Here is a 24969-nt window from a genome sequence, read left to right on the forward strand (position 1 = left end):
ACAAATAAATGGAAATAAATCTGTAAAATTAGCTAAAGAATATTTTTTCAAATATAAACATATTGTATTTGTAACAATATTAAGTGGGTTGAAAATCTGTAGGGTTGCGCTTTGGTGCAGTAATTACAATATATTACATTTGGCAGTTGTGTATGTCCATCTATAGATGCCATCATATAATGTCTTTGTGAGTGTTTACGTCATCTGAAGTCTTCACAAGTGAGGCTGGATCCAAACAGCCGTAAGCTCTAGTCATCTTATGATGTGTATCCTGATGGACAAAAACAGAAAAGCAAAATGAGAAGGATTAGGATTGCTGCTGTTCATATTATTTCAAGCAAAAGCTCATTTGCGCATTTTATTATTTCATTACTGCAAGGTCATAAGATGTATTTGTGTATGTGAATGCTTGTCTTAGAAGAGGTGGTTTTTTCTAGATTTAGACTGCATGGGAGAATTTAGGAGTAAAATGTGAAAAAGCCTTGCCTTTTAATTGTATTTTATTAAAGAGCAATTATGGTCCGACTAATGATTTTACATTTACTTTGGTGTGTAAGTATGTATTACTACATGTTAACGATATGCGTAAACAATGAGTAACAATGACTTTGTATTGCGTGAAGCTGCCTGAACCTCCATGTCATTTCTGGCTTATAACAAATACCACAACAATGCCTAAAAGCTGCTGTGTGACAGGGTGTGGAGCTAACATAGCCTTGCTCCGCCCTCCTACGTGCTTCCGCTTAATTTTCATTTCGCTTCAGTACAATGTCTGGAACTGCTGTGTAGAGTTTCGTTTTCTCCTGCAAAAATCTGCAGAACCAATCAGCGAACAGAGGGGGGTGGCTAAGAACGATGACGTTGAGGTCGTGCGTTAGTTTGAGTTGTAGTTCAGTAATGGCAGCGGAGAAAGACGTGAGAAAAGGTATTCGATTTGTTGTTGCAAAACTGCCGAATATACAGAAGTTAATGCCGGAGCAAGAACAATGTTTGCTAAGTTTTGTTGGTCTGATCATTCAAACTTGTTGTTTCCAGCCGGTTTTGGCGCATGACATACGGCACGACCACACGTTAGCCATTGCCTATGGCAGATCCTGAGTGACTCTGGGCAGATCCAATAGTTTTAAACTTCAACAGAAGACCCTCGAATTAACACTTTGCAATGCAGTGTGGTCAGACTCCCTGTACAAATGAAATGAATGTACGAGAGTCTGGTTGGACCAGGCTTGTGCTAACAAGCCAAAAACCCAGAAATAAGATTTTATAAGCTGTTGACACAAAAAATACCGTTTCAAAGACACAAAACTGGATACAGGCAACTTGTCATAGTACTACTATAATTAGAACTATGCCCAGTTGCCCACTGTAGGAAAACATAATCAGCGATCCACTTTTGTCTCCTTAAAGGCTGAGTTTTATAGCTAGGTACTAAAAACTTATTTCTGGGTTTTTCAGCGTGTTAGCTGTAGACTCTGTCACGCAGCAGCTTTCAGGCACTGTTTGGATTTTTGGTTATTAGCCAGAAATGCAATATAAAATAAATGGAGATGGTTGGATAGTTTTTCCCCGGTGGGCGTGGTTTTCTAATAATGCGCTGTCTGTATAATTGCTCCCGCTTTTACTCATAGCCTACAAATGAACTCCTGTTAGCATTGCATTGTGACCGAATCTTTCAAACAGGAGCGTCACATTTCCGGCTGACGTCAGACATATTCAGGCCAATCACAGCGTACATATTAGCTAGCCAATGAGGGACACAGCGCATTTCAGATCAATGAGTTCTGTACAAAATCAATGCGTTTGAGCAAGGGAGGAAATCCAAAGCTATAAAAATTTATGTGTTTTTAACCGTACACCATGCAAACACATTGCATATTATACCAAATACACAAAATAACATTGTTTTTTACCAATGAAATTGGCTGCACTTTAAATAAATAAACCACAACCTTAAACCTGTAAATAGCAATGTATTATTTTGAGGTTGTACTTACTAGTTATGAGATTCATAGCACCTTAGAGATGTTTTCTGACAGGTCTGCTTCGACTCTGCTGCACGGATATCAGCCTGGAAAATCGACAAACATAACATGCAATTTGTCACAAAGCAATCAATATTGATTAAAAGGATGTGAAACACTGAAAAGAAAATTAAAGTATACAAAATATAACAGAATGTATGTTTTTAGGTTTACTTGTTCATTTAATATTGCTCATATGGTGCCACTCACGTTTGGATTTTAAAACCTTAGAATAACTGCTATAAACGCAGAAAAATGACAAGATGCATGGTAATATGTCATGAAAAAAGTGCATATAAAGTGAGTTAATTCTCAACCTGCCTGAGTTTACATCTCTGTATGTAGCTCCCTTCAGAAAATGTTGAAATCTTCAGCTTTTCTTCTATTAAAGAGGTTATTTTGTCACTCCTAAAATAAAAGAACAACTTTTTGTATATGTTTACGATAAAACATGTGTTTGTACTAGTTTCACCAAATACTCACGCTATATGAAAGTTTTTTCACCGTTTAACTGTGCAGTACATTGCATATTACCTCCAATAATGCATTGACAACCTGAACAAAGCTATCACACCATCTCATCAACACACGAAGTTGCTTTTTAAAAAGCAAAAACTTAATAAACAATGCAAAAGCTATAGTCACCCTAACATTATCACTTTTGAAAAGCGTCCACATGATAACAGACTTTTCTCAAAGACAAAAAAACATTTCTATGAAGTAAATATCAACAAAAGCGTTTCTGTTACGTGTCAATAACAGTTTGTGTATTATTTGTGTGTTTTGAGGGACTTAAACTTACCTGAAAACAGTAAAGAAACACGTGAAAGAGGAGCTTCGTCAGTCCCACCTGGTAATCCGCAATGAGAAAGAAGGCTATTCGACTTCCTGCGGCTCCGCTAGACGGATGACGTTAAAGTGCCGCGAGAGCGAGACGAAATTACACTTCGTATGAGTTCTCGAATCGTTCTCGCGGTACTTTGACGTCATCCGGCTGTCGGTTCTTGCAGCGCCGCATGAAGTCGAACAAGCCTAGTGTTTTTAAAAGGGCACGTGTTCAGCGCGCACAGCACACGCGTCATGGCAAAGTCACACATTGAATCACTACAACAATTGAAAATCTCCTCAAATGATTATGAAATCACAAACTCGTTTTGTTGTCTATATATGTCCAAATTACCACGCCTGCATGTGGACTATATTGTATTAAACACTATCTCTCATTTTTTATTCTATCCTTAAAATTCTTTTAAACTGAAATATTAAAAAAATATGTATGCATTTCGTTAAATAAGCCCTATATGCAGTCTCATATTGTTTTTTATGTATTTTCTTAAGATTTTTATAATTCTTAGTTTCAGTAGAAACCTAGCGGTTTGCCACTGGTGTGCCAACGGTGGTCCAGCAGCGGCAAGCCGCTGGTGGCTTGCCACCCAAGAAACGCCGGCAGACCGACAGTTTTTTTACGTTGGTCGGTTTGCCGAAGGTGCCCCGACGGTGGTCCGACCGCGTCAAGCCGCTGACTTCGTGCCGCCCAAAAACCGCCGGCGGACCGCCAGGTCATTGTTTGCTGGGATTATATACAGCAGTTTAATGACGAGAAATGTGAAACCGCAGTGACTGTCAAGGTGACAGGACAAGAAACATTACTGCAGCTGAGCACATATGGGTGTCCAGATTTAATGCGCTGCTTTCACTCCCTCCAGTAATTCACTTTCCGTTATTCAGCGTGTTTATTAACAAAATTCAACGCCACCCTTTAATTCTTGAAGATATGTTTTTTTACTGTATAATGATTAGATTCACTGTGTTGTACTGGACTGCTGCTAAGCTTGAACTTGAAAACGATGCATCACGTGCGCGGTACAACGCTTCATCCACCCGTAGTGCGCGTGCACGGAGTTTACATGTTCATATTTTGGCTTGAACATTTTATTGCATTTAGTCCTAAGGCCTACCTGTTGAAGTCATTAAAGTTAATTAAATAACAAAAGAAGAGAAAGTGTGCAGCAGTGTGCCCAGGATGGTAAAATAATTATTACAATGTATTCCTAATGACCAACAAAAGTTTTCTGCATACTAATATGGTTTGAAATCTATAGGTATTTGATTCTTTGGTTTTCTGATTTATTAAAATTCATATATGTAGAGCAGGGAAATAAGAAGTTTTTTTTCCTGGGGTGCATGCCCTAGAAAATACTTGTATGGACCTCGGTATTTATTTATAAAATCATGCAACGCGGCGTGTTTCTCTTTACATACACATGTTATGAAATTTATTATTTTAAACACACATTTCACAAAGTATATATTGTAAGTGTAAATATTCATAAACTCAACACTTCCGAGGCGTTTTTCTAAAAAATAATGTTTAAACTTTATTGGTAGTGGTTGAGAATAATTCCTCTTTCCATATGTAACGCATTTTAGCGCAATATAAATGTATCATATTTTTATTCTTAATATATAAGAATACTAATATATTTTTTACAACATTTATAATATATATATATATATATATATAGATGCTTAGTACAATAGCTTTGCTTCATATAAGTTTCTGTAATAAATCATTAAATCAATCACAAAACGTGTTGGCAGTGGCAAATAAAATGCTTGTTAATTTAAACAAGGCAGAAAGGTGTATAAAACCGCTTTAATTAACAATATCTGAACTGTGCTCTTTTGCACACTTCTAATTTTCTCATGTCATAATTTATAATTATTCATTAGATTTAATATAAATACGTTTTGAAAAGTGTTGAATGCGAACGTGTAAGATATCTGAAAGGCGACGCAGCGTGTTTGTCTCTACAGCCACATGTTATAAAATTGATTATTTTACACACACATTTCACAAAGTACATATTGTAAGTGTAAATATTCATAAACTCAATATTTCGGAGGTGTTTTTCGTCCGCAAAAGGCACAGTTTCTCTGTTCGCTATTTTATTAGATGTAGCCTACGTCTTAATGCTGCTGTAATAATAACATAAAAATATCTGTTCTGAGAAGAATTCCTCTTTCCATATGTAAAGCATTTTAGCGCAGTATAAATGTATCATATTGTTATTCTTAAAATATAAGAATACTACTATATTTTTACAACATTTTAAACTTTAAAACATGTCTTTTTTATACCACATTAATCTCTTTAAAATATTGATACTTTTTGAAAAACTGACAATTATAAATATTATGAACAAACAATGAAACGGTGTCAAAATTCGACAACACAAATAATTAAGATATTCATTGTAAATAGCAACCCTATATCACGAGTCGCGTTTATTAGGCTCACACTAAATTATCTGTTGCACTTACTATAAATGCGCATTGCACGTACAGTCATCTTAATATTTGTATGCGCTGTTATGCTGGCAAGAAGGGGTTGACATATCACTTTGCTGTTTTCAATGTAAAATATTCAGCAATGCCCTTATTAACTTCTGGAAACAACGGCAATGACAATGTTTTTATGCGCCACCTGGTGGATATTCTTTGAAGCGAAACACATTAAGGGAAAGGGAAAAGTAGCCCCCCCGAAAGCACTTGCAGAATGCTGCGGGACTCTGCGAGACGAATTGGCGAATGCCGCGGGAGAAAACGCGCGTTTTTAAAGGCCACATCTGTACCATGCTGTTAAAATAACAGTTGACTGCTGTAGGTAACAAAACAGTATCATGCTGTTTTTCCTAATAACAGTATCCCGCTGTAAATTAACAGTGCAATGCTGGCAACCACAGCTTCCAGCATAATACCGTTTTTTTACAGGGAAATTTTTTACAGTGTAGATTATGAATAAAAGGGGCCCAAGAACGGATCCCTGGGGAACACCTCGCTTCAGGGGGACAGTAGGTGACTTGGAGTCCTTAACTGAGATGAAAAACTGTCTGTCTGTGAGATACAAGCGTCCTCTGTGAGGAAGAAAACCAGGAAAGAGCAGAACCAGAAATACCCAAATTAGAGAGACAAGTAATGAGTAATTCATGACAGACGGTGTCGAAGGCAGAGCTGAGATCAAGTAGCAAAAGTATGGAGAGAGAGCCAGAATCAGCAGAGAGCAGTAGATCATTCACTACCTTTACCAGCGCATCTTCATTATATGTGAAGTTAGAGCAACAGGCCTAAAGTAATTTAGCTCACTGGGAAACGGTTTCTTAGGAATTGGTATAAGACATGATGTCTTCCACAGTGCTGGTACCTTCCCCAGCCGGAGGTTTAAGTTGAAAACGTGCTGGAGGGGCTCTGCCAATTCAGCCGCACATGCTTTGAGCAGTCTGGGACACACTCGGTCAGGGCCGGCTCCTTTCCCTGGGCGAAGTCTACTCAGCTTTCTTTTGACCTGATACGCTGTAATGATGGGTGGAGGGTGGGTCACCTTGTTAACTATTGCAACAGACACATCAAAAGATTATACTTAACTTTATGTATGTGCACAATACATAAAATACTGACAAACTAACAGAGCTTGTTCTTCTTAACACAGAGGGTTCTGAAATTTTCTAACATAGAAGAAAAAACTAACAATAAATTTAATGTAATTAAATATTTTTCCAGCGATATGAACCCAACGCTGCCTGGCTTAACCCGTTTTTGATAGAATTTTAGGTGAATCTGTCACCAGATGCAATTAAATATAATTTAATAAATTTTAATTATTGTTATTATTGGATGATTCATTTTATTTCTTAAACACTGGGGTTGGGGTTAGATTTGGGGTTTGGATGTCAGTTTGTTTATAGTTTTTGTCTTCTGATTTTTAAGCCACTGTTGCTTGGGGTTAGAGTTCCAGTTTGGGTTAGGATGTCTGTATTGGTTTATACTTTTTGTCTTCTGATTTTTAAACCATTGTCGCTTGGGGTTAGGGTTAGAGTTGGGTTTGGGTTAGGATGTAATTTTATTTAACAGAAAGTGGTTCTAACCCCAACCCCAAGCGACAATGGTAAAAAATTTGGAACAAAAATTGAGTAGTTACCGTCCAGAAGCGGCATGATCCTGCCGATCGTCGCATAACGTGACGGCATCACCTTCCGGGATTCCCTTTCGTCTATATCCGACGCTGAGGGATTAGCATGAAAGCAATGGAGTTCCCATTTCTTCGATATAGTGACGCATAGGGGCACCCTTCGCGTCTTCAGACTGACGCTGAAGGCGTTTGAACATGCTTCAGATTTTGACGCCTTGGGAAGTGAGAATGGGTTGTGCTGCATGCAGGGGTGCAGTGCAGGTATACTTTCATTGACTGGAGTACTGAAACTGGCTTGGCATACTTTGGTTTTACTAATATCAAAAATTTGTAAAGTCAGAAAGCCTTTATGTCATTTTAAGTCTTATGCCTATTATCATTTTTAGCTGCTGTCATTTAAGCCTTTGTTCATGGGATTGCATTTGCATGAAAATTAATAATGTTTCATAACTTACAGCCCTCAATTTATTTATTTTAACAGTGATGAAAATTAAAGGTCCTGTTTTTCATGTGTTTTTGAAGCTATGATTGGTAAATTGTAATATCTGAGCTCCATTAATGGAGGCATTTCATAGTGGTTTGTGCACGTACTTAATTTAGAATCCGTTTACTCAGAGTTGCTTAAACTAACTCAGATCTGAAACCAAAAAGAGTTTCACATCTCAGGGTAAACCAACTCAAGGATCAAGTTTTAACTTAGTTGCTTGAACCTCCTAGAAATGGGCTCTAGTTGAAGACTTGAGAAATGTTTTGGTTTTTAAATGTTTGTTGCTTTTTAGTGATTGTAAGTATTTTAAAAGTCCATTTTTGAAAAAATTTCAATTTTGAAAATTACAATGTCTGTATTTCACATTGGTCACTCTTCTGAAATGACTGTTCTTTTGAGTATTTAGCCCAGATCAGACCGGGTTGAGTTTGGATTGCTGAAAGTTTGGTTTGGTTTGACTTCACAATTGTTTTAAGAACTACAATAACACAATCATGAGAACACAACAACTTTTTATTAGTTACAAGTAGTTCATATTTTATGAGTACTTTCTGTTGTGATTCAGGCTTCAGGTTTTACTCTTTTCCCTAAAAAACAAACAAAAAAATTATTTTACTACGTTATTGTATATACATGGATTTTACACCATTAGTAAATTTATTCTTTTGTGCATTTTACTAACTTAATGAAAATTCCTTTTCAAACTTGTTTTTTCAACATGTAGACTTTATAACCCTAATGTATGCATATATGTACGTATGTGTTTATTCTGCATTTATTTCAGGTAGCAGTTTGGTTACAGTATCAGCAGGTAGCGCTTACCTTTCCAATCTCACGGCTCTTGACTCTCAGCTTGTTGACCTGAGACTCTGCAATATCAGCGCGCTCCTGTGACTCCTCCATCTCATGCTGCACCTTTCTGTATCTGGACAGGTGAGTGTTGGCCTGCTCCTCCTGTTAATTGAGATTTATGTTGTTAGTTAATTTGGATTTTCTCATTTGATTTATGAACTTTTGAGATGACATCACAATGTTCAGAAATAAAACCATCACTCACAGCTTCCTCAGCTTGACGCTTGTAGGACTTGACTTTCATCTGCAGCTTGTCCACCAGATCCTGCAGTCTCATCACATTCTTCTTATCTTCTTCAGTCTGTAGAGGTGAAAGAGGTTAAATCACTATCCAGCATTATAGATTGACTCATCTGTTATTTGTTATTACTGCTGTACAGATGGTAAGTACCTGGTAGGTGAGTTCCTTCACTCTCCTCTCGTATTTGTGCACTCCTTTAAGAGCTTCAGCACTACGTCTCTGTTCAGTCTCTACTTCAGACTCCAGCTCACGCACCTTCAGTAAAGAAGCATGATACAGTAAGTTTTGTTCCTTTTATTTAAATGCACAAGCTACACGAGTGCTGATATATTGTGTAACATTACTAGAACACCTAAGTCTTTTGTAATTTAACATGTCTGAATTCACTGTATGTAACTCTTTTTGGTTCGTTTAAATTGTGTTGCTAACCATATTTGTTAGTAATTTCCACTACTCAGTGTTATAGCATGGATGTGAACAATTGTTTTAACCAATATGATCTCTGCCAAGGTCAGGACTTGTGAGCACCTAAACATTCAAACCTACCCTGGCCTCCAGTTTCTGGAGCTGTTTCTTTCCTCCTTTCATTGCCAGACTCTCAGCCTCATCCAGACGGTGCTGCAGGTCTTTGACCGTAATCTCCATGTTCTTCTTCATCCTCTCCAGGTGAGAACTGGTGTCCTGCTCCTTCTTCAGTTCCTCAGCCATCATGGCAGCCTGTAATGAGAGCCAAATATCATTAACTTTGCTTTAGGACAAAAACACATCAAATCTGCATTTGAGAATGATATGGTTGCACATGCTCTTTAGAAGAATTTCTACATTGAAAGTAGACTGTAGCAAACACTCACATCAGTGATGGCCTTCTTGGCTTTCTCCTCTGCATTTCTGGCCTCCTGGACCGAGTCATCCACCTCACCTTGAACATGGACCAGATCACTTTCAAGCTTCTTCTTGGTGTTAATAAGACTTGTATTCTGTGAGACATCAACAGCTTCAGTCAGAAACCTCACTTTTACCTTCAAACAGCTGTTCTCAAGTTTAGTGTTATTGTACAATTATAGTACCTGAGAGTGCAGCAGTCCCACACGCTCACTGGCATCCACAAGCTCTTGCTCGGCCACTTTGCGGCCTCTCTCAGCTTGCTCCAGTGCAACTCTCAGCTCCTCAATCTCAGCTTGCATAAGGTTATTCCTGCGCTCCACCATGGCAGCCTGTTCCTTCATGTCTTCCTGTCCCCTGACGGCTTCATCAAGGTGCAGTTGGGCATCCTGTGGCAGGATTAGGGTGTCAGCATTCAAGCTTTGATTCTAATTCAGACAACTAAACGTTTTACAGAAGGAAGGTTACCTTGAGTTGACCTTGGACATTCCTGAGCTGTTTCTGGGCCTCGGCAGCCTGGCGGTTTGCATGGCTCAGCTGGACCTCCATCTCATTGAGATCTCCTTCCATCTTCTTCTTGACTCTTAGGGCATCATTTCTGCTCCTGACCTCAGAGTCCAAAGTGCTTTGCATGGAATCAATCACTCGTTGGCTGTTCCTCTTGATCTGCTCAATCTCCTCATCTTTCTCAGCAAGCTTTCTGTCAATCTCGCTCTTGACCTGGTTCAGCTCCAGCTGAATACGAACAATCTTGGTTTCTTCATGTTCCAGAGTGCCCTGATAAATAGTAGTGAGGTTTTATTAACTTATTAGAAGAGTGAGATATGTGAGTAATAGATGCTTGCATGGTTTTAATGTTGATTTACCTCAGCTTCCTCCAGTGCAGTCTGGATCTCTGATTTCTCAATCTCCACTGTCTTCTTGGCTTTCTCTAACTCATGAATGCTCTTACCAGTCTCTCCAAGCTGCTCAGTGAGGTCAGAAATCTCCTCTAAAGGTACAAAATACAGTTATAAAAGTTATAAAAGTTATAGTTTCAATGCTTCTTTTTTGATGATGTGTAAATAAAAGTGCCATTTACGTTGCAAATTCTTGTTCTCCCTCTTCAGAGTCTCCAGGTGATCAAGAGCTTCTTCATAAGAGTTCTTCATCTTGAAAAGCTCAGTGCTGAGGGAACGAGCTTCTTTCTGAGCACCTTCTAGCTCAGCCTGACCTTCCTCATACTTCTGTTTCCAGTCTGCCAGGACCTGACAAAAATAGAAACGTAATCATTAAAGTTCATGAATTCCATGAAGTTTAGGTTTTTAAATGGCATGTTTTCCTTACCTTATCAAAGTTTCTTTGCTTCTTGTCCAAGTTGGCAGCCAATGAGTTTGCTCTCTCCACATCAATCATGAGGTCCTCAACTTCACCCAGCAATCTCTGCTTGGTCTTTTCCAGAGAAGCACACTTGGAGTTCACAGCCTCAACAGATTCTTCAGCATCCTGGAGACGCTGGGCCAGCTTTTTCCTGTGGAAAATTCAATAGAATTATGCATTGGTCTATAAGATATGAATTGCTCAATAATTTACTTAAATGTTGTTTATACTTGGCATCCTCAAGCTCCTCAGTGCGTTGGATTGCATCTGTCTCATATTTGGCTCTCCACTGAGCCACCTCACTGTTGGCTTTAGACATGCCACGCTGAAGTTCACCTTTTGCCTCTTGCTCCTCTTCATACTGCTCTCTGAGCAGATCACAGTCATGGCGGGCAGACTGGACAGCATGAGCCAGAGCGTTCTTGGCCTAAAATCAAACATGTTTAATTTGCATTAGAAGTCTGGGTCTCCATGGTTTTATTGAAATGGAAATACATTTCACTATGTGTTATGATTTACCTTAAGTTCCTCCTCAACATGTCTCTTGAGTTCCTCAATCTGTTGAGTGAAAGCCTGTTTTCCTCTGGTCAGCTGAGAAACAAGAGCTTCTTTCTCCTCCAGCTGGCGAGCCAGTTCACCTGTTAATCCGCTTTGTGTTAATCATTCTATTGAACAATTTTATTTAGAACAAAATTTTGTTGTGCACTAACCATTCTCAGTGGCAAGTCTTGCTCTTTGGGCACTCGTGTCATTGAGCTGGCGAACATTTTCATCATTCTTGGACTTGATTTCACTCAGTTGGTCTTCAAGGGAATGGCACATCTTCTCTAAGTTACCCTTTTAGAATACAAAAGTGTTTTACTCATGTTTTGTCTCATTATGGAGTTTCATTTAATGATCCTCCAGTTGTGATTACCTTTGATTTCGCCACTGCCTCCATGTTGCTTGATAAATCATCAATCTCCATCTTGTACTCACTCTTTTCCTTCTCCAGCTTTTGCTTGACACGCTGGAGGTTGTCGATCTGTTCTCCGAGCTCAGCCACAGTGTCTGCCTGCTTCTTTCGGAGAGCAGCCGCTGTAGCCTCATGCTGCAAGGTGGACTCTTCCAGATCACGACGCAGCTTCATGAATTCTGCTTCACGCTTCTTGTTCATCTCAATCTGGGCAGAAGTGGCACCACCAGCTTCCTCAAGCCTCTCGCTGATCTCTTCAAGTTCCCTGGAGAGATCAGCCCTCTGCTTCTCGACTTTAGCACGAGCAGCTCGCTCTGCCTCAATTTCCTCTTCCAGCTCCTCAATACGGGCCTGATTTTAAAATATCCACTTAGATTTGTCATACTGGTAGTGTGAATTCCCCAGTTATGTACTTAAGTTTAACATATGAATGATTTACCTGAAGTTCTTTGATCTTCTTCTGAAGCTGTGTTCCCAAAGACTGTTCATCTTCAATCTTGCTGAGCAGTTGACTTATCTCAAAGTCCTTCCTGTTTTAAAAAATGTAATGTTTTGTAAAATGTGTATTTGATTATATTTACAAATTTTCTATCTGCTCCTCACTTTTTTATCTTTTCATCTGATTGTTGTTTGTCATTCTCCAGGTCCATTAGTGATTCCTGGGCCAGTTTCAGATCACCCTCAAGCTTTCTCTTGGCTCTCTCGAGGTCCATACGGAGTTTCTTCTCTTGCTCCAGTGAACCCTCAAGCTGTTCACAAAAGTCACTACATTAGAATGTCCTACATTCAGATAAATTTATTTCATTTATTTACGGTCTAATTGTCATGTTTAACATCTTACATCATCCACTTGCTGCTCAAGTTTTGTTTTGGCTTTAGTCAGAGAGTTGACTTTGTCTTCCTCTGCCTGAAGGTCATCAAGGGTTTGCTGGTGTGCCTCTTGGAGGGCTTTCTTCTCTTTGGTAAGCTTGGCAATGGTCTCATCCTGAGAGGTCATCTCCTCAGTCAAGTTTTTCACCTGAATGAAAGGATTCTTCAGTGGTTTTCTTTTCAAGTATAAATATATGAGCCGTGTTAAGAAGATGTGATTAAATGTGAACCTTATTTTCTGTTGCATGTTTCTCCTTTTCCACTTTGGCCAAGGTGAGCTCCAGGTCATCAATATCTTTCTTCAGTTCAGAGCACTCATCTTCCAGTTTCCTCTTCTTTGCAGTCAGTTCAGCATTGATCTCCTCCTCATCCTCCAGTCTCTCGGTTGTCTCTTTGAGTTTGGCCTCGAACTGGATCTTGCTTTTGATAAGACCTTCACATCTCTCCTCAGCATCATTGAGACTATCAGATTCCTAATAATTGGGATGAGGACAAGGTTAATTTCTTGAACATGTTAAAATCTATCAATGTGGGTATAAGCACTGCAGCACTCACAGATGCTACTTGCAGCTGAAGATCATTCTTCTCCTGCATGAGTGACACCATTTTCTCCTCGAGCTCCTTCTTTTTCGCCAGTGCCTTGGCTAGATCCTCCTTCATTTTCTCGTAGTTCTCCTTCATGGATGCCATTTCTTTCTCTGTCTCTGCAGTCTTCAGAAGAGGTTTGATCTTGAAGTAAAGCTTCATCCATGGCCAGTGTTTCACATTCACGAATGAGCGGATGTTGTATTGGATGGTAAAAATTGATTCTCTGTGTAAAATATCATCAGTTAACACTTCTCTTTGAAACCATTTCATTTAATGTGTTTACTAGACATTTTGAATGTGCATTCTACCTCCTCTCCATCATCTTGACAAACACCTTCCTCATGACATATCCACGACAAAGAGCCTGAGTCATGGTTACCAGCGTTGCTAGTTTTTCATCTCTCATCTCTTCAAGGGTACCCAGCAGACCAGCTTTGAAGAACACCTGCAATCCCACCACAGGATTTATTTGAACTGGTAGTAAACCTGTTGTCTCTGTCTACCTAGTATGACTTCAAGATTTCAAATAAACTTCTATCACATACTTTGGTGTGTCCAAACTTATACTGAGTTTGGTCAATATCAATAGAGGCCAAGAGTTTCTCTGAAGCTTTCTTGTTGTCCATGAACTGTCCATCAGGGATGACACTAGCATTCAATACTTTGTATCTGAAATCAAGTGTTTTGAAACATTAATGATAGGTCTTTACTGTATTTGTAGTGAGATTGTTTACACTGTGATTGTTTAAACAGAATACCTCTGCTTGAAGTCACCATAGGGGATTCTGCTGGGGAAACCCTTTCTGCAGATTCTAATACCTTCCAGCACACCATTACACCTCAGCTGATGGATAACCAGGAAGTTCTCCATCAGACCTAAAACAGAGATGGCCATAAGTTTCCAAAGTATCTTAAACAATCATCGCACATTTGATTCAAGAGTCTTTACCTGGAGTCTTGGACTCGTTGGGAATCAGGCAGCGCACAAAGTGAGGGTGAGTGCTCCTCAGGTTTGTCATTAGTTTGCCCAAGTTCTCCTGTAGAATCAATATTGTTGTGTTGACTTGGACAGTAATTTAACTTGAAATACAACATTTTACCTGCTGTTGAGCCAAACGTACCCTAAACAGTGCAGACACAGTCTGGAATGAACCACCCTTCTTCTTGCCTGCTTTCTTTCCAGCAGCTTCAGCTGTTTTGTGTGAAGGTGACACAAGTTAATAAATATATAATATTATAATTAATTTTATGACTATTGTATTGTCATCACTTGTTCTGTTATTTTTACCTTCGCTTGCACTAACAGCATACAGGAGGGACAGCAGTTTGACTGATGACTTCTGATAGAGTTGCACAACAGAGTCATTCAGTGGATCCTTGTTCTTGTCCAACCAGCCAGTAATGTTATAGTCAACAGTGCCGGCATAGTGCACCAGAGAGAAGTGAGCCTCTGCCTTGCCTTTGGCCGGTTTGGGCTTCTGAAAAGCTGCACATTTGCCAAGATGCTGATCGTGCAGCTTGTTTTTGAAGCTCATATCTGTTGCTTTGGGGAACATGCACTCCTCTTCAAGGATGGAGAAGATGCCCATTGGCTGGTGGAGAAATACTCAAGCTTTAACACAAGTACATAATATAAACATTGTTTTGTCAAGTCTTCATTTTTACCTTCTCAATAAGCTCAATGCAGGCAGCTAAGTCCATTCCAAAGTCAATGAACGCCCATTCAATGCCTTCTTTCTTGTACTCCTCTTGCTCCAGCACAAACATGTGATGATTAAAAAACTGTTGCAGTTTCTCGTTTGTGAAGTTGATGCAGAGCTGCTCCAAGCTGTTGAACTGACATTTCAACACAAGCAAATTTTCACTCTTATATCTTTACATTTATATTTTGATTCTTAGAAACATTAGTAACTGATGCTCACATCAAAGATCTCAAATCCAGCGATGTCCAGCACACCAATGAAGAACTGTCTGGACTGCTTTGTGTCCAACATCTCATTGATACGGACGACCATCCACAAGAACATTTTCTCATAAACTGACTTGCACAGAGCGCTGACTGTGTTATTCACCTGTGAAAGAGTGTACAGAGGTCATGAAATTGATCTTAGATGATTTTAGATTTTGTCTGTTCAATAGACATTGATTGTGTTACTCATCATCACCTGTGGTACAGTTTGGCCTTTGGTCACATACTCATTTCCAACCTTCACTCTGGGGTAACACACAGCTTTCAGCAGGTCTGCAGAGTTCAGGCCCATGAGGTAGGAGATTTTATCAGCCTCTATAAGCAAGCAAATTTTTGGAGATAATGGTCAATAAATGATTGCTTGTACAGTGATACGACTATCATCTTTCTTCAGATAGTTCATCTCTCACCCTCAGTGCCATCAGGTTCAGCCTGCTCCTCTCTCTGCTTCTGCTTGAACTTCATGCTGCCATGATGCATCACAGCACCTGTCAGCTTGTAGATGGCTGCTTTCTCCTCACCAGTGAAGCCCAGAATGTCGATAGCAGTCTGTTTGTTTGTGAGAGCCAAGTAAGTTCTTCTTAAAATACATTATCTTATGTGCTAGCATCATTTCTACTCATGCAAATATATAATAACAATGTTGTTGTCTACCACGTACATCTGTGGCAATGAACTCTTCCACATCGTCAATACTCTTGACAGTGATTTCACCCATGCTGATCATTGGATAGTCATAAGGATTGGTGGTGATCAGAAGTGCCTCTGTAAGGAATTCGTGTGCACTTTATTAACACTGCTCTTAGACATTTGATCTATGCAAGAGTGTGCATGAATTTGTGCATGAAATGTGTGTTCACCGAGCAGTTCTGGTTTGTGTCCAGTCATGAGCTGGTAGAAGATGTGGTAGCTCCTCTCAGCAGACAGCTGGAATGTTACTCTTGACTTTTCCAGCAGATCTTTACGGGAGAACATTGACTTCTGATGACTAATATTCATGCTTATTTAACAATAAAACATGGTTTTAATACGGTGCTACTTACAAGTTTCAATATCAGCTGACGCCAGTTTCCCAGTTGTCCCAAAGTGAATCCTGATGAATTTACCCTAAAACATTATTTAGGACACCTTTGAATGTCTGCCATCTTAGAAAGGTATAACACAAATGATAATGCATTTCATCAGACTTCAACTTACAAAACGGGACGAGTTGTCGTTCCTCACAGTCTTGGCATTACCATAAGCCTCCAGCAGGGGGTTGGCTGCAATGATTTGATCCTCCAGCGAACCCTGTGGCGTATATGAGTAATTTCTTTACAAGAGTTATGTCACTAAACTTTGATTATTTTTACAGTATTGTGCGTTTGCTAACCTTAATTTTTCCCGCAACAGGTTCTGTCTTCTTTGGTCCAGCCACAGCAATTGTCGCAAAGTACTGGATGACACGTTTGGTGTTAACAGTCTTTCCTGCGCCGGATTCTCCGCTGAATTGTGGAAACATAAATGTAATTGTTACATTCACAATACAATAGTATAAAGTTTATACAAAGGACATTAGAAAATTGAGTTGTCATGAAAAATAAATGAATATTAGAAAAGATCTAAACTCACGTAATTAGGATAGACTGGTTATCACGATCTGAGGAAATGTGTTAAAAGTTGTTTAGTAGCAGAGCATGTTATTTCATTAAGATGAGATCTTACACTTTACAACATGTTATATTTAGAATTAATGTGCACTGAGAAATCGTACACAGACTAGAACGTTAAAAATGGTTAGGTTTAGTTTTGTGTTCACTAGAAAAATTTTTAGTTTAAAAACTTTTTAAACAGTGTCTGACCGGTGAGCATGTTCTGGTAGGCGTTGTCAGAGATGGAGAAGATGTGGGGAGGGGCTTCAACTCTTTTCTTGCCCCTGTAACCGGACACAACAATTGAATCGTACACCGGCAGCCATTTGTATGGATTGACGGTGGCGCAGAACAAACCAGAGTAGGTCTGAAACAGAGACGTGTGTTCAACATCAACCTCATCGCAGGTATTAAAAGTGATGTTGTTAGACTTACATAGATCATCCATGCTGCGTAACGCTCTTTGAGATTATACAGCACAGTGGCTTCATTGAGGTGGGTCATCATGGCCATGTCCTCAAGTTTGTCAAACTTTGGTGGATTCATGGGAAAGATTTGATCTTCTTTGACAGTGACAGTCTGATAATAAACAACAACAGTTATCAGGAAGAGTTAGACATGACTCGAGATATTAATAACAGTAAAAGATGAAATGAACGTACCTTCCCACTATGAGTTTTGACGGTAGCTTTGCCACCCTCTTTACTAACAAGAGTACCCTTCAGGAACATCTCATCTGGATCAGATACATAGAAGGCTGTTTTAGCATCAAACGGGGCGTTCTGAGCCTCGATCCTCTCTCTCTCTGGTTTGCGGAGGTAAATGGCCGCCGGGCCAAAACACTCCATCTCAGCATCTCCCATGATTCTGCTCTTTAAAAATCAGTGAAACTTACATTCAGCATTTTAAAGTGTTACTCATCCAGAAACACAATTTCCTTCATTGTTTCCATATTGTAAAATTAATGTAATTGAGATTATTAAGTAATACAACTTAAAAGTAAGACAATTGAAGTATTTTCTAAGTAGCCATGTTTATCTTACATTACAGATATTTGTAATGTATGAAGACTCAAATGATAATTTTATGGATTTGTAGTGTAGGGATGTTTACAGGAGCGTTTAATAAGTTGTGTTCAGATGTTTGATATCTATATCACATTAAATCAGTGACAGTGTTTCTACTGAGTCTGAACTTTACATGCATGTTTATACAGTAAATCATACAAACAGAAACTTTTGTTTTACCTTTTTCACAGCCTCAGTTCAGAGAAATGATGTTCAGGGTCTTCTTCACTAAACATATAGAAGATAGCTGTCAAATATCTCTTAGAATTACACCTCAGTTTATATACAGTCAAATTGTTTTTAGTATAGTATAGTGCAATACAGTATAGTATATCATAGCTTAGTATAGTGTATTATGGTGTAGTATAGCATTGCATATTATAACATAATACAGTGCAGTATAGTATATATAGTATACAGTGTGGTATAGTGTAATGTAGTATGGTATAGTATAGTATATTATAGCATAATTCAATAGCTATAGTGTATTATGGTATAGTATATTATTGTATGGTATACAATGGTATAATTAATCTAACCTAGCAGATACAGGTGTAGTAAATGATCTTACCGTGAATGGGTCTGTGTGAGGTTTGGTTTAAGTGGGGAAAACTTCTTTCTTTTATAGAGATGCTCCTGTGTACTCAGCAGAATCCATCGGCTCTATTTGGTCATGTTAATTCACTCTAAAGGGTTGCAACACTTTGCCATTTATAGATCGGTATTGGTTATGGGTATCATTTATTTCCATCTTCATAACTCTTTATATGTAAGTCACGATAAATGGAGATATTAAATAACTTTTATAAACATTTACAAGCATTGTCTGTGAATCATAGACAATTATTTGAATATTTAAATCAAATTTTGTTTGTGTTATTAGTTATGGTTGATTGATAAGTTTTATGTAAACACTCAGCATTTGGATTTGTGTTTAATTTTGATGAATTTTTACATGTAGTTATTTTTAGATATGCAGGTATCTCTGAGTCAAAGCAAACATTATGATGAAATCTATTATTTAAAAAAAAAATGTTTGATCTTGAATGCAACTATTGTGTTCATTCTTCTGTTCATAACCTAACATGAACTCTTACACACTAGACTAGACTAGTTTATACTTAACCAAACCACATGAGCACCCAAACAGCTGATTCATCACAGCGTATAAATGAGTATTTATAGTTCTATGTTTTATATTAAGGTATTTGTTTTCTTTCCAACACTTTCGTTTGGATGTCTAAGGTGTCAGGTTCATAATGGGTCACATAGTTCCATGATGATAACTAGACTGCGCATCTGCCAGGAGATGTTCTGATAGGGTTCAAGTAAATACAGAACATATCACCCTCATTACGTGTGCTGATCAAGCGTGTATCGTGCTTGTGTGTACACTGTTTTGTAAACAAATATTGTTGAGTACCAGGATGCTGAACATTCAGCCATCAAAACACAGAAAATACATAATTTAACACATTTCTACAGAATATTTGTGGTAGAAATCATGGATTGGTTAAATTAAAAGAGACATTAGTTGTGTGTGTTTGAATGACCAAGAGAGAACTGACGTTTCTCAATCCGAAGGCTGCAGCCTCCGGAGGTCGCATATTTAGGCTGTATGTATTTAGGCAGCGTGGTCAAGCCAACCCATTCTCACCAAAAAGCGTACAAATGACACGCAGTGATTATCGTGCAATAGATACGCCAAATTCCGATTTTGCGTGCATATGATACGGCAGTCCTTCCCATTCACTTGTATGGCGAATCGTTTCGTGTCGTTTTATTTATTGTTTTCTCATTTGTTTTCTGTTTTTTTTTCCCATTGTCCCTTGAGTTTAGGGTTAGAACAACTTTTTGTTATATAAAAATGACATCCTAACCCAAACCCCAACTCTAACCCCAACTCCAAGCGACCATGGCTTAAATATAGACAAAAGCATAGAGAAACCTGTATATTAAATAACCTGCTTAAACAAATGTGAAATCTAACCCTGAACCCAAGCGACAATGGGAAAAAAAACAGAAAACTAATTAGAAAACAATAAATAAAACGACACGAAACGATTCGCCATATAAGTGAATGGGAAGGACTGGCGTATCATAGGCACGCAAAATCGGAATTTGGCGTATCTATTTCACGATAATCACACTGCGTGTCATTTGTACGCATCTTGCTGAGAACGGGTAGGGTCAAGTGGATGCTTTTGAGTTGTTGCCTGGAGCAAGCAACACAGAGCTTTGTCTTTGAAACATGCTCAGATTTCCGGATCGACAGCTTGTTATAAGGTAAAATAGCAACCAATTAGGTAAGATTAAACTGTACTAGCGAGCGTAGTAATAATGAAACATATAGAAAATGGTGCTAAGTTCAGCCAATGTCAGCTAACTCCCCTACTAGGAGAAAATACTTCTTGGCTTTTTTAGTCAGGAGGGTAAAAATACCTAGGAGGGAAAAAATCCTTGAGAGTAAGCCAGACACAGGTGATTCTATAGAGCAGTGGTTCTCAATTCCAGTCCTCGGGCCTCCACCTATCAGAACATTTTAGATGTCTCTATATATATATATTAAATTTGGGGTGGCACTATTATCCTCATTATGGAAGCATGGAAGGGAGCCTCAAACCAGTGTCAAATACTCTTTCTCATTTGTTCCTGAATTTCTTTGGATCTCAACTTGATGTGTAGCTTTTGCGGATCTTTTGGCCTATTTCACTTTGTTACATCTAAATAATTGCCTTTACGTTTCTTATGAGTCTATTCATCAGAACCGTTAGTGTAGTGTTTAGTGCTGCATGCAGGGGTTCGAAACTGGCTTGGCATACTTTGGTTTTACTAATGTCAAACATTTGTAAAGTCAGAAAGCCTTCTATGTCCTTTAAAGTCTTATGCCTTTTATCATGTAATTAGCCTTTGTTCATGGGATTGCTTCTGCATGGAAATTAATAATGTTTCATATATTACAGCCCTCAATTTATTTATTATAACAGTGATGAGTTTTTTCATCAGTCCCGTTTTTTTCTGTGTTTTTGAAGCTATGATTGTGTTTATGGTGCACAATATAATATGTGTTCATGTTTCGTGTGTAAGCCTGTAGTCCAAACTGGCAGTTCGATGCAGGCTTTGAAAGAATAATTCTGTTAAAGAAAATGTATTGCCTGGCAGCAGTGTTGGGGAAAGTTACTTTTAAAAGTAATGCGGTACAATTTTAAGTTACTCCCAAAAAAAGTAACTAATTGCGTTACTTAGTTACTTTTCATGGAAAGTAATGCTTACGTTACTTTTTAGTTATATTTGCGTTACTTTTTCTTGGCTGAGGCTTGATCTCTTTCAGGCCTTGCAGGTGTTTTTATAACTGAAAAATTCTGCATTCAGAAATTGCATATTTCATCACAAAAATGTCGAGCTCTGGCCTGCCATCTTAGTTTCTGAGTCAAACTGTTCCCACACAGGCATGTACGCATATAGTGCATAATGTGACTATGTTCAGTTTAATTCAGTACATCTTTTTTATTGAATTACTTAAACTAAAAAAGTAACTTAAATATTAATGTGTAGATTTAAAAAGTAATGTGTTACTTTACTCGTTACTTCAGAAAAGTAATATTATTACGTAATGCGCGTTACTTGTAATGCGTTACCCCCAACACTGCCTGGCAGTGAACTTTGAGCTTTATCATTTTGCAGGTATTATTTATGCTCTAACAGCAACATTACACACTAACTAAAGTTAAAAAATGGGATCAGGAAAAACGGGACTGGTATTTTCAACATGTAGACTTTATAACCCTAATGTATGCATATATGTGGTTTATATATATATATATTTCCAATTCTACAGATTACAAAAAGAATGATCACGTTCAACAGAAGCAGGATTAGTTTCTAACTGTATAACATTTTTGGGGGGTTCATAAGGGGTTTTACCTCTAACAATACTTGCATAATGAACTATCAGGTGATTAGCTTGTTATCAAGTCAATCACCCATTATTAAGTCAATGTTCATGTCTTGAAAAACATAGCAGAGAAAATAAATGGGACATACTCTTACTTCAATACAAACTGGAGACTAGCAAACCGAATGGAAGTCGTTAACTGAAAAAAAAACTTACTTTTGGTTTTAAGATTAGACAAGAAATTGTTTAATCATTTATAAAAAATAATGTCATATTCGTTATTAAAGGACATACATTTATATTTAATTTTTGTGTAATATTAAGCTGTACCTGTCAAAATGATTTGCAGTATCTTGCAATGTTGCGACTGGCCAATCAAAATCAAGCATTTAAGAGTGTTGTGCAATAAACATATTTATAGCATGAAATGTTAGATGTTTAACATTAAATGAAAATAAATGTTTAGTCATCTGTGTTTCGGTCTAATGATTACATGTTCTCCTCTCTATAACCATGAGCCTGTATAAGTCATGCTTTTTGGGATGGTGACCAAGTTCTGCAGCGGTCATGCCCCTCATTTCCCAAAGAAGAAAATTCTTTAGATGCCTCGGAAGACCATCCTGATGAGAATAATGTTTTTATGTCTGTATATGTCAAGGGTCTCAACCCTCCTTCTGGTGAGCTACTAGCCCAACCCCAATCAAACACAGCTGAAGGAGCTAATCAAAGTGTTCAGGGTTGCTTGATAATAACAGAAAGTGTTGGAGCTGAGTTGAAACTGAAGTCTGCAGGATCATAGCTTACCAGGAACAGGAGTGGAAACGTATATGGAGATAAAATGATTGTTGTATGGGTTTTGAGTTCATAGGACTAAAAATGACATGGTTTCATTTTCAGTGCATGTAATAGTCTTAACAGCCATGCATACCTGACCTATGTTGGTGTTTTCTGGTTTCTTTGTGTTTAGTTTAGAGGGTTCGAGCAGTTGCAGAGCAGTATGGTCAGTAAACTGCAGCACTGGGTTTGCCGCCCCTGCCAAAGGACACCATCGGTGTGGTGGGAAGTATGAGAGCGGCATTTTTACTGCCGTCTGCCTTCAATCTCATCAAACAACAGCAGAGACGTGCCAAGAAAGAAAACAATGGTTTTAAATGTTTTTGATTAAGGAAAAATTAGAAGTGTAAACTTTGGATAGAAGTGAACAGAACATGAGTGGTCTCTCTTGGACATAAATGAGGACAGATTACAGGACTTTAGAAGGCCTGAAGCCGTCATCATCTTGCAGAAGTGCTTCTTCATCTGTAGTCTGGTAAGCTTAACAAATATTGCATTTATTTTCAAATTCTAATGTAAATTATTAGACAAAGCAAGTTTATTTACATAGAACGTTTCATACACAATTGCAACTCAAAGTGCTTTACAAGAAAAGGAAACATAAGAATATAAAGCAGTTAAAAATAAGAGAAATCTAATATACCTAAAAACTTAAACATCCCTTGTTTGGAAGTTATATTTTTGTTTCATGAATTCATCTATTTCGTCCCCATGCCTTCTTCACCATGTCAGATGTCGTCTTTATCTTCCGCCATGCTGTTCACTTCCCACTTTTTTTTACAGACTCTTTCGCAATTTCTGCCGTGTGGCCCGTCACACTGAACATCTTTGGAATGGAATTCTCATGCTGTCCTGCACCAGACTATTTCGCAATTACTGCCATGTTAGTCTAAACACCCTGGACATGATAGACTGAGACAAGACAGAATGGATGCCTAAAGAAGAAGAATTTGATGTTTTACTTGAGAATTATACATGTGATTTTAATTAAAACTGTTAAAATGTGTTAAAAAGAATAAAACGGGAGTAAAAGTGATTTGAATTTAAAAGTGCATATAAAATATACTGCAAAATATCAGTTTGGACGCAGCATAGTGCTCATTCGGTAAATGCATAGCTAACAGATGTGTTTTAAGTCTGGATTTGAATGTGACTACTGTTGGAGCAGGTCTGATCTGGAAGCTGGTTCCAGCTGCGACTGGCATGATAGCTAAAAGCTGACTCTTCTTGCTTTGAGTGAACCCTTGGTAATTCTTGCTGATCTGATCTTAATGATCTGAGTGATTTGTTGGGATTATATTCCATGAGCATATCTGCAATGTATTGAGGTCCTAGTCCATTGAGTGATTTATATACCATTAATAATACTTTAAAATCAATCCTAAATGTAAATGGTAGCCAGTTTAAAGACCTGAGGACTGGTGTGATATGTCCTGGCAGCAGCGTTCTGGATGAGCTGCAGCTGTCTAATGGTCTTTTTGGGAAGGCCAGTAAGGAGGCCATTACAATAATCCACCCTGCTGGTGATGAAAGCATGCACAAGTTTCTCTAAGTCTTGTCTGGAAACAAAGCATCTAATTCTTGCGATATTTTTGAGATGATAGTATGCTGATTTAGTTATTGCTTTGACATGACTACTGAAACTAAGGTCAGACTCCAGAATCACACCAAGATTCCTGACTTGATTTTTAGTTGTTTGACCCCTAGTGTCAAGGTGTACATTCACCTTGAGAACTTCATCTTTGTTTCAAAACTCAATGACTTCAGTTTTCTCTTTGTTTAACTGCAGAAAGTTTTGGCACATCCAACTGTTAACTTCATCAATGCATTTGCACAGGGAGTCAATGGGGCTATAGTCGTTAAGTAGATCTGAGTGTCGTCTGCATAACTTTGATAGCCAATTTGGTTATCTCTCGTTATTTGGCTCAGTGGGAGCATATACAGTGTTAACAGGAGTGGCACAAGAATTGAGCCTTGCGGGACTCCGCATGTCATGGATCTTCACTCAGATTTATGGCCACCTATACTCACATAATAACCTGAACCATGGACAAGTATGACCTGAACCATTTTAGGACCATTCCAGAAAGCCCGACCCAGTTTTCCAGCCTGTCAAGAAGTATGTTGTGATCGACAATGTCAAAAGCAGCACTGAGGTTGAGTAGCAACAGCACTGATAGTTTGCCTGTGTCTGTATTGAGGCGAATATCATTTATTATCTATATGAGCACTGTCTCTGTACTATGGTGTGGTCGGAAACCAGATTGAAAATTGTCAAAGAACTTAAGAATTTGTTCAGCTGATTGAAAACAACATTTTCAATGATCTTGCCTATGAAAGGAAGATTTG

The 24969-nt window shown here is 38.3% G+C and overlaps 1 protein-coding gene and 1 long non-coding RNA gene across 2 annotated transcripts; one reads left to right on the plus strand and one right to left on the minus strand.

Annotated features, from left to right (window-relative positions):
• Positions 1–7972: 7972 nt before the first annotated feature.
• On the minus strand, positions 7973–18564 carry LOC129453206 (myosin heavy chain, fast skeletal muscle-like). The gene is made up of 41 exons (XM_073865391.1): positions 18463–18564; positions 18072–18119; positions 17487–17696; positions 17260–17403; positions 17035–17191; positions 16805–16832; positions 16566–16677; positions 16391–16483; positions 16237–16300; positions 16054–16152; positions 15855–15958; positions 15604–15742; positions 15390–15508; positions 15147–15296; positions 14890–15060; positions 14513–14816; positions 14346–14416; positions 14174–14261; positions 13983–14100; positions 13770–13893; positions 13533–13669; positions 13192–13447; positions 12867–13109; positions 12608–12784; positions 12370–12515; positions 12206–12296; positions 11728–12117; positions 11522–11648; positions 11331–11449; positions 11042–11238; positions 10779–10962; positions 10534–10699; positions 10319–10443; positions 9921–10229; positions 9638–9841; positions 9422–9547; positions 9117–9287; positions 8721–8825; positions 8535–8630; positions 8300–8431; positions 7973–8064 (listed from the first exon to the last, which is right to left on the minus strand). Exons 3-41 carry the CDS (start codon positions 17685–17687, stop codon positions 8053–8055), a joined length of 5799 nt encoding a protein of 1932 aa, XP_073721492.1. The 5' UTR covers positions 17688–17696; positions 18072–18119; positions 18463–18564; the 3' UTR covers positions 7973–8052.
• A 3913-nt stretch (positions 18565–22477) lies between these two features.
• Positions 22478–24321, plus strand: LOC129453209 (uncharacterized). The gene is made up of 3 exons (XR_008647371.2): positions 22478–22633; positions 22754–23095; positions 23404–24321. It is a non-coding gene; the product is annotated as an uncharacterized lncRNA (long non-coding RNA).
• The last annotated feature ends 648 nt before the right edge of the window (positions 24322–24969 follow it).

Source organism: Misgurnus anguillicaudatus, unplaced genomic scaffold (genome assembly GCF_027580225.2).
Source record: "Misgurnus anguillicaudatus unplaced genomic scaffold, ASM2758022v2 HiC_scaffold_31, whole genome shotgun sequence".
Classification (NCBI taxonomy): domain Eukaryota; kingdom Metazoa; phylum Chordata; class Actinopteri; order Cypriniformes; family Cobitidae; genus Misgurnus; species Misgurnus anguillicaudatus.

Bases quoted from the DNA above. Each gene is read 5' to 3' on its own strand.
- LOC129453206 (XM_073865391.1), bottom strand. From the start codon at position 17,687: ATGGGAGATGCTGAGATGGAGTGTTTTGGCCCGGCGGCCATTTACCTC. The intron at 15,743-15,854 runs GTACGTGGTAGA...ACAAACAAACAG, and splicing joins AAGAGTTCATTGCCACAGAT to ACTGCTATCGACATTCTGGG. The intron at 12,516-12,607 runs GTAAGATGTTAA...TTTTGTGAACAG, and splicing joins TTGAGCAGCAAGTGGATGAT to CTTGAGGGTTCACTGGAGCA.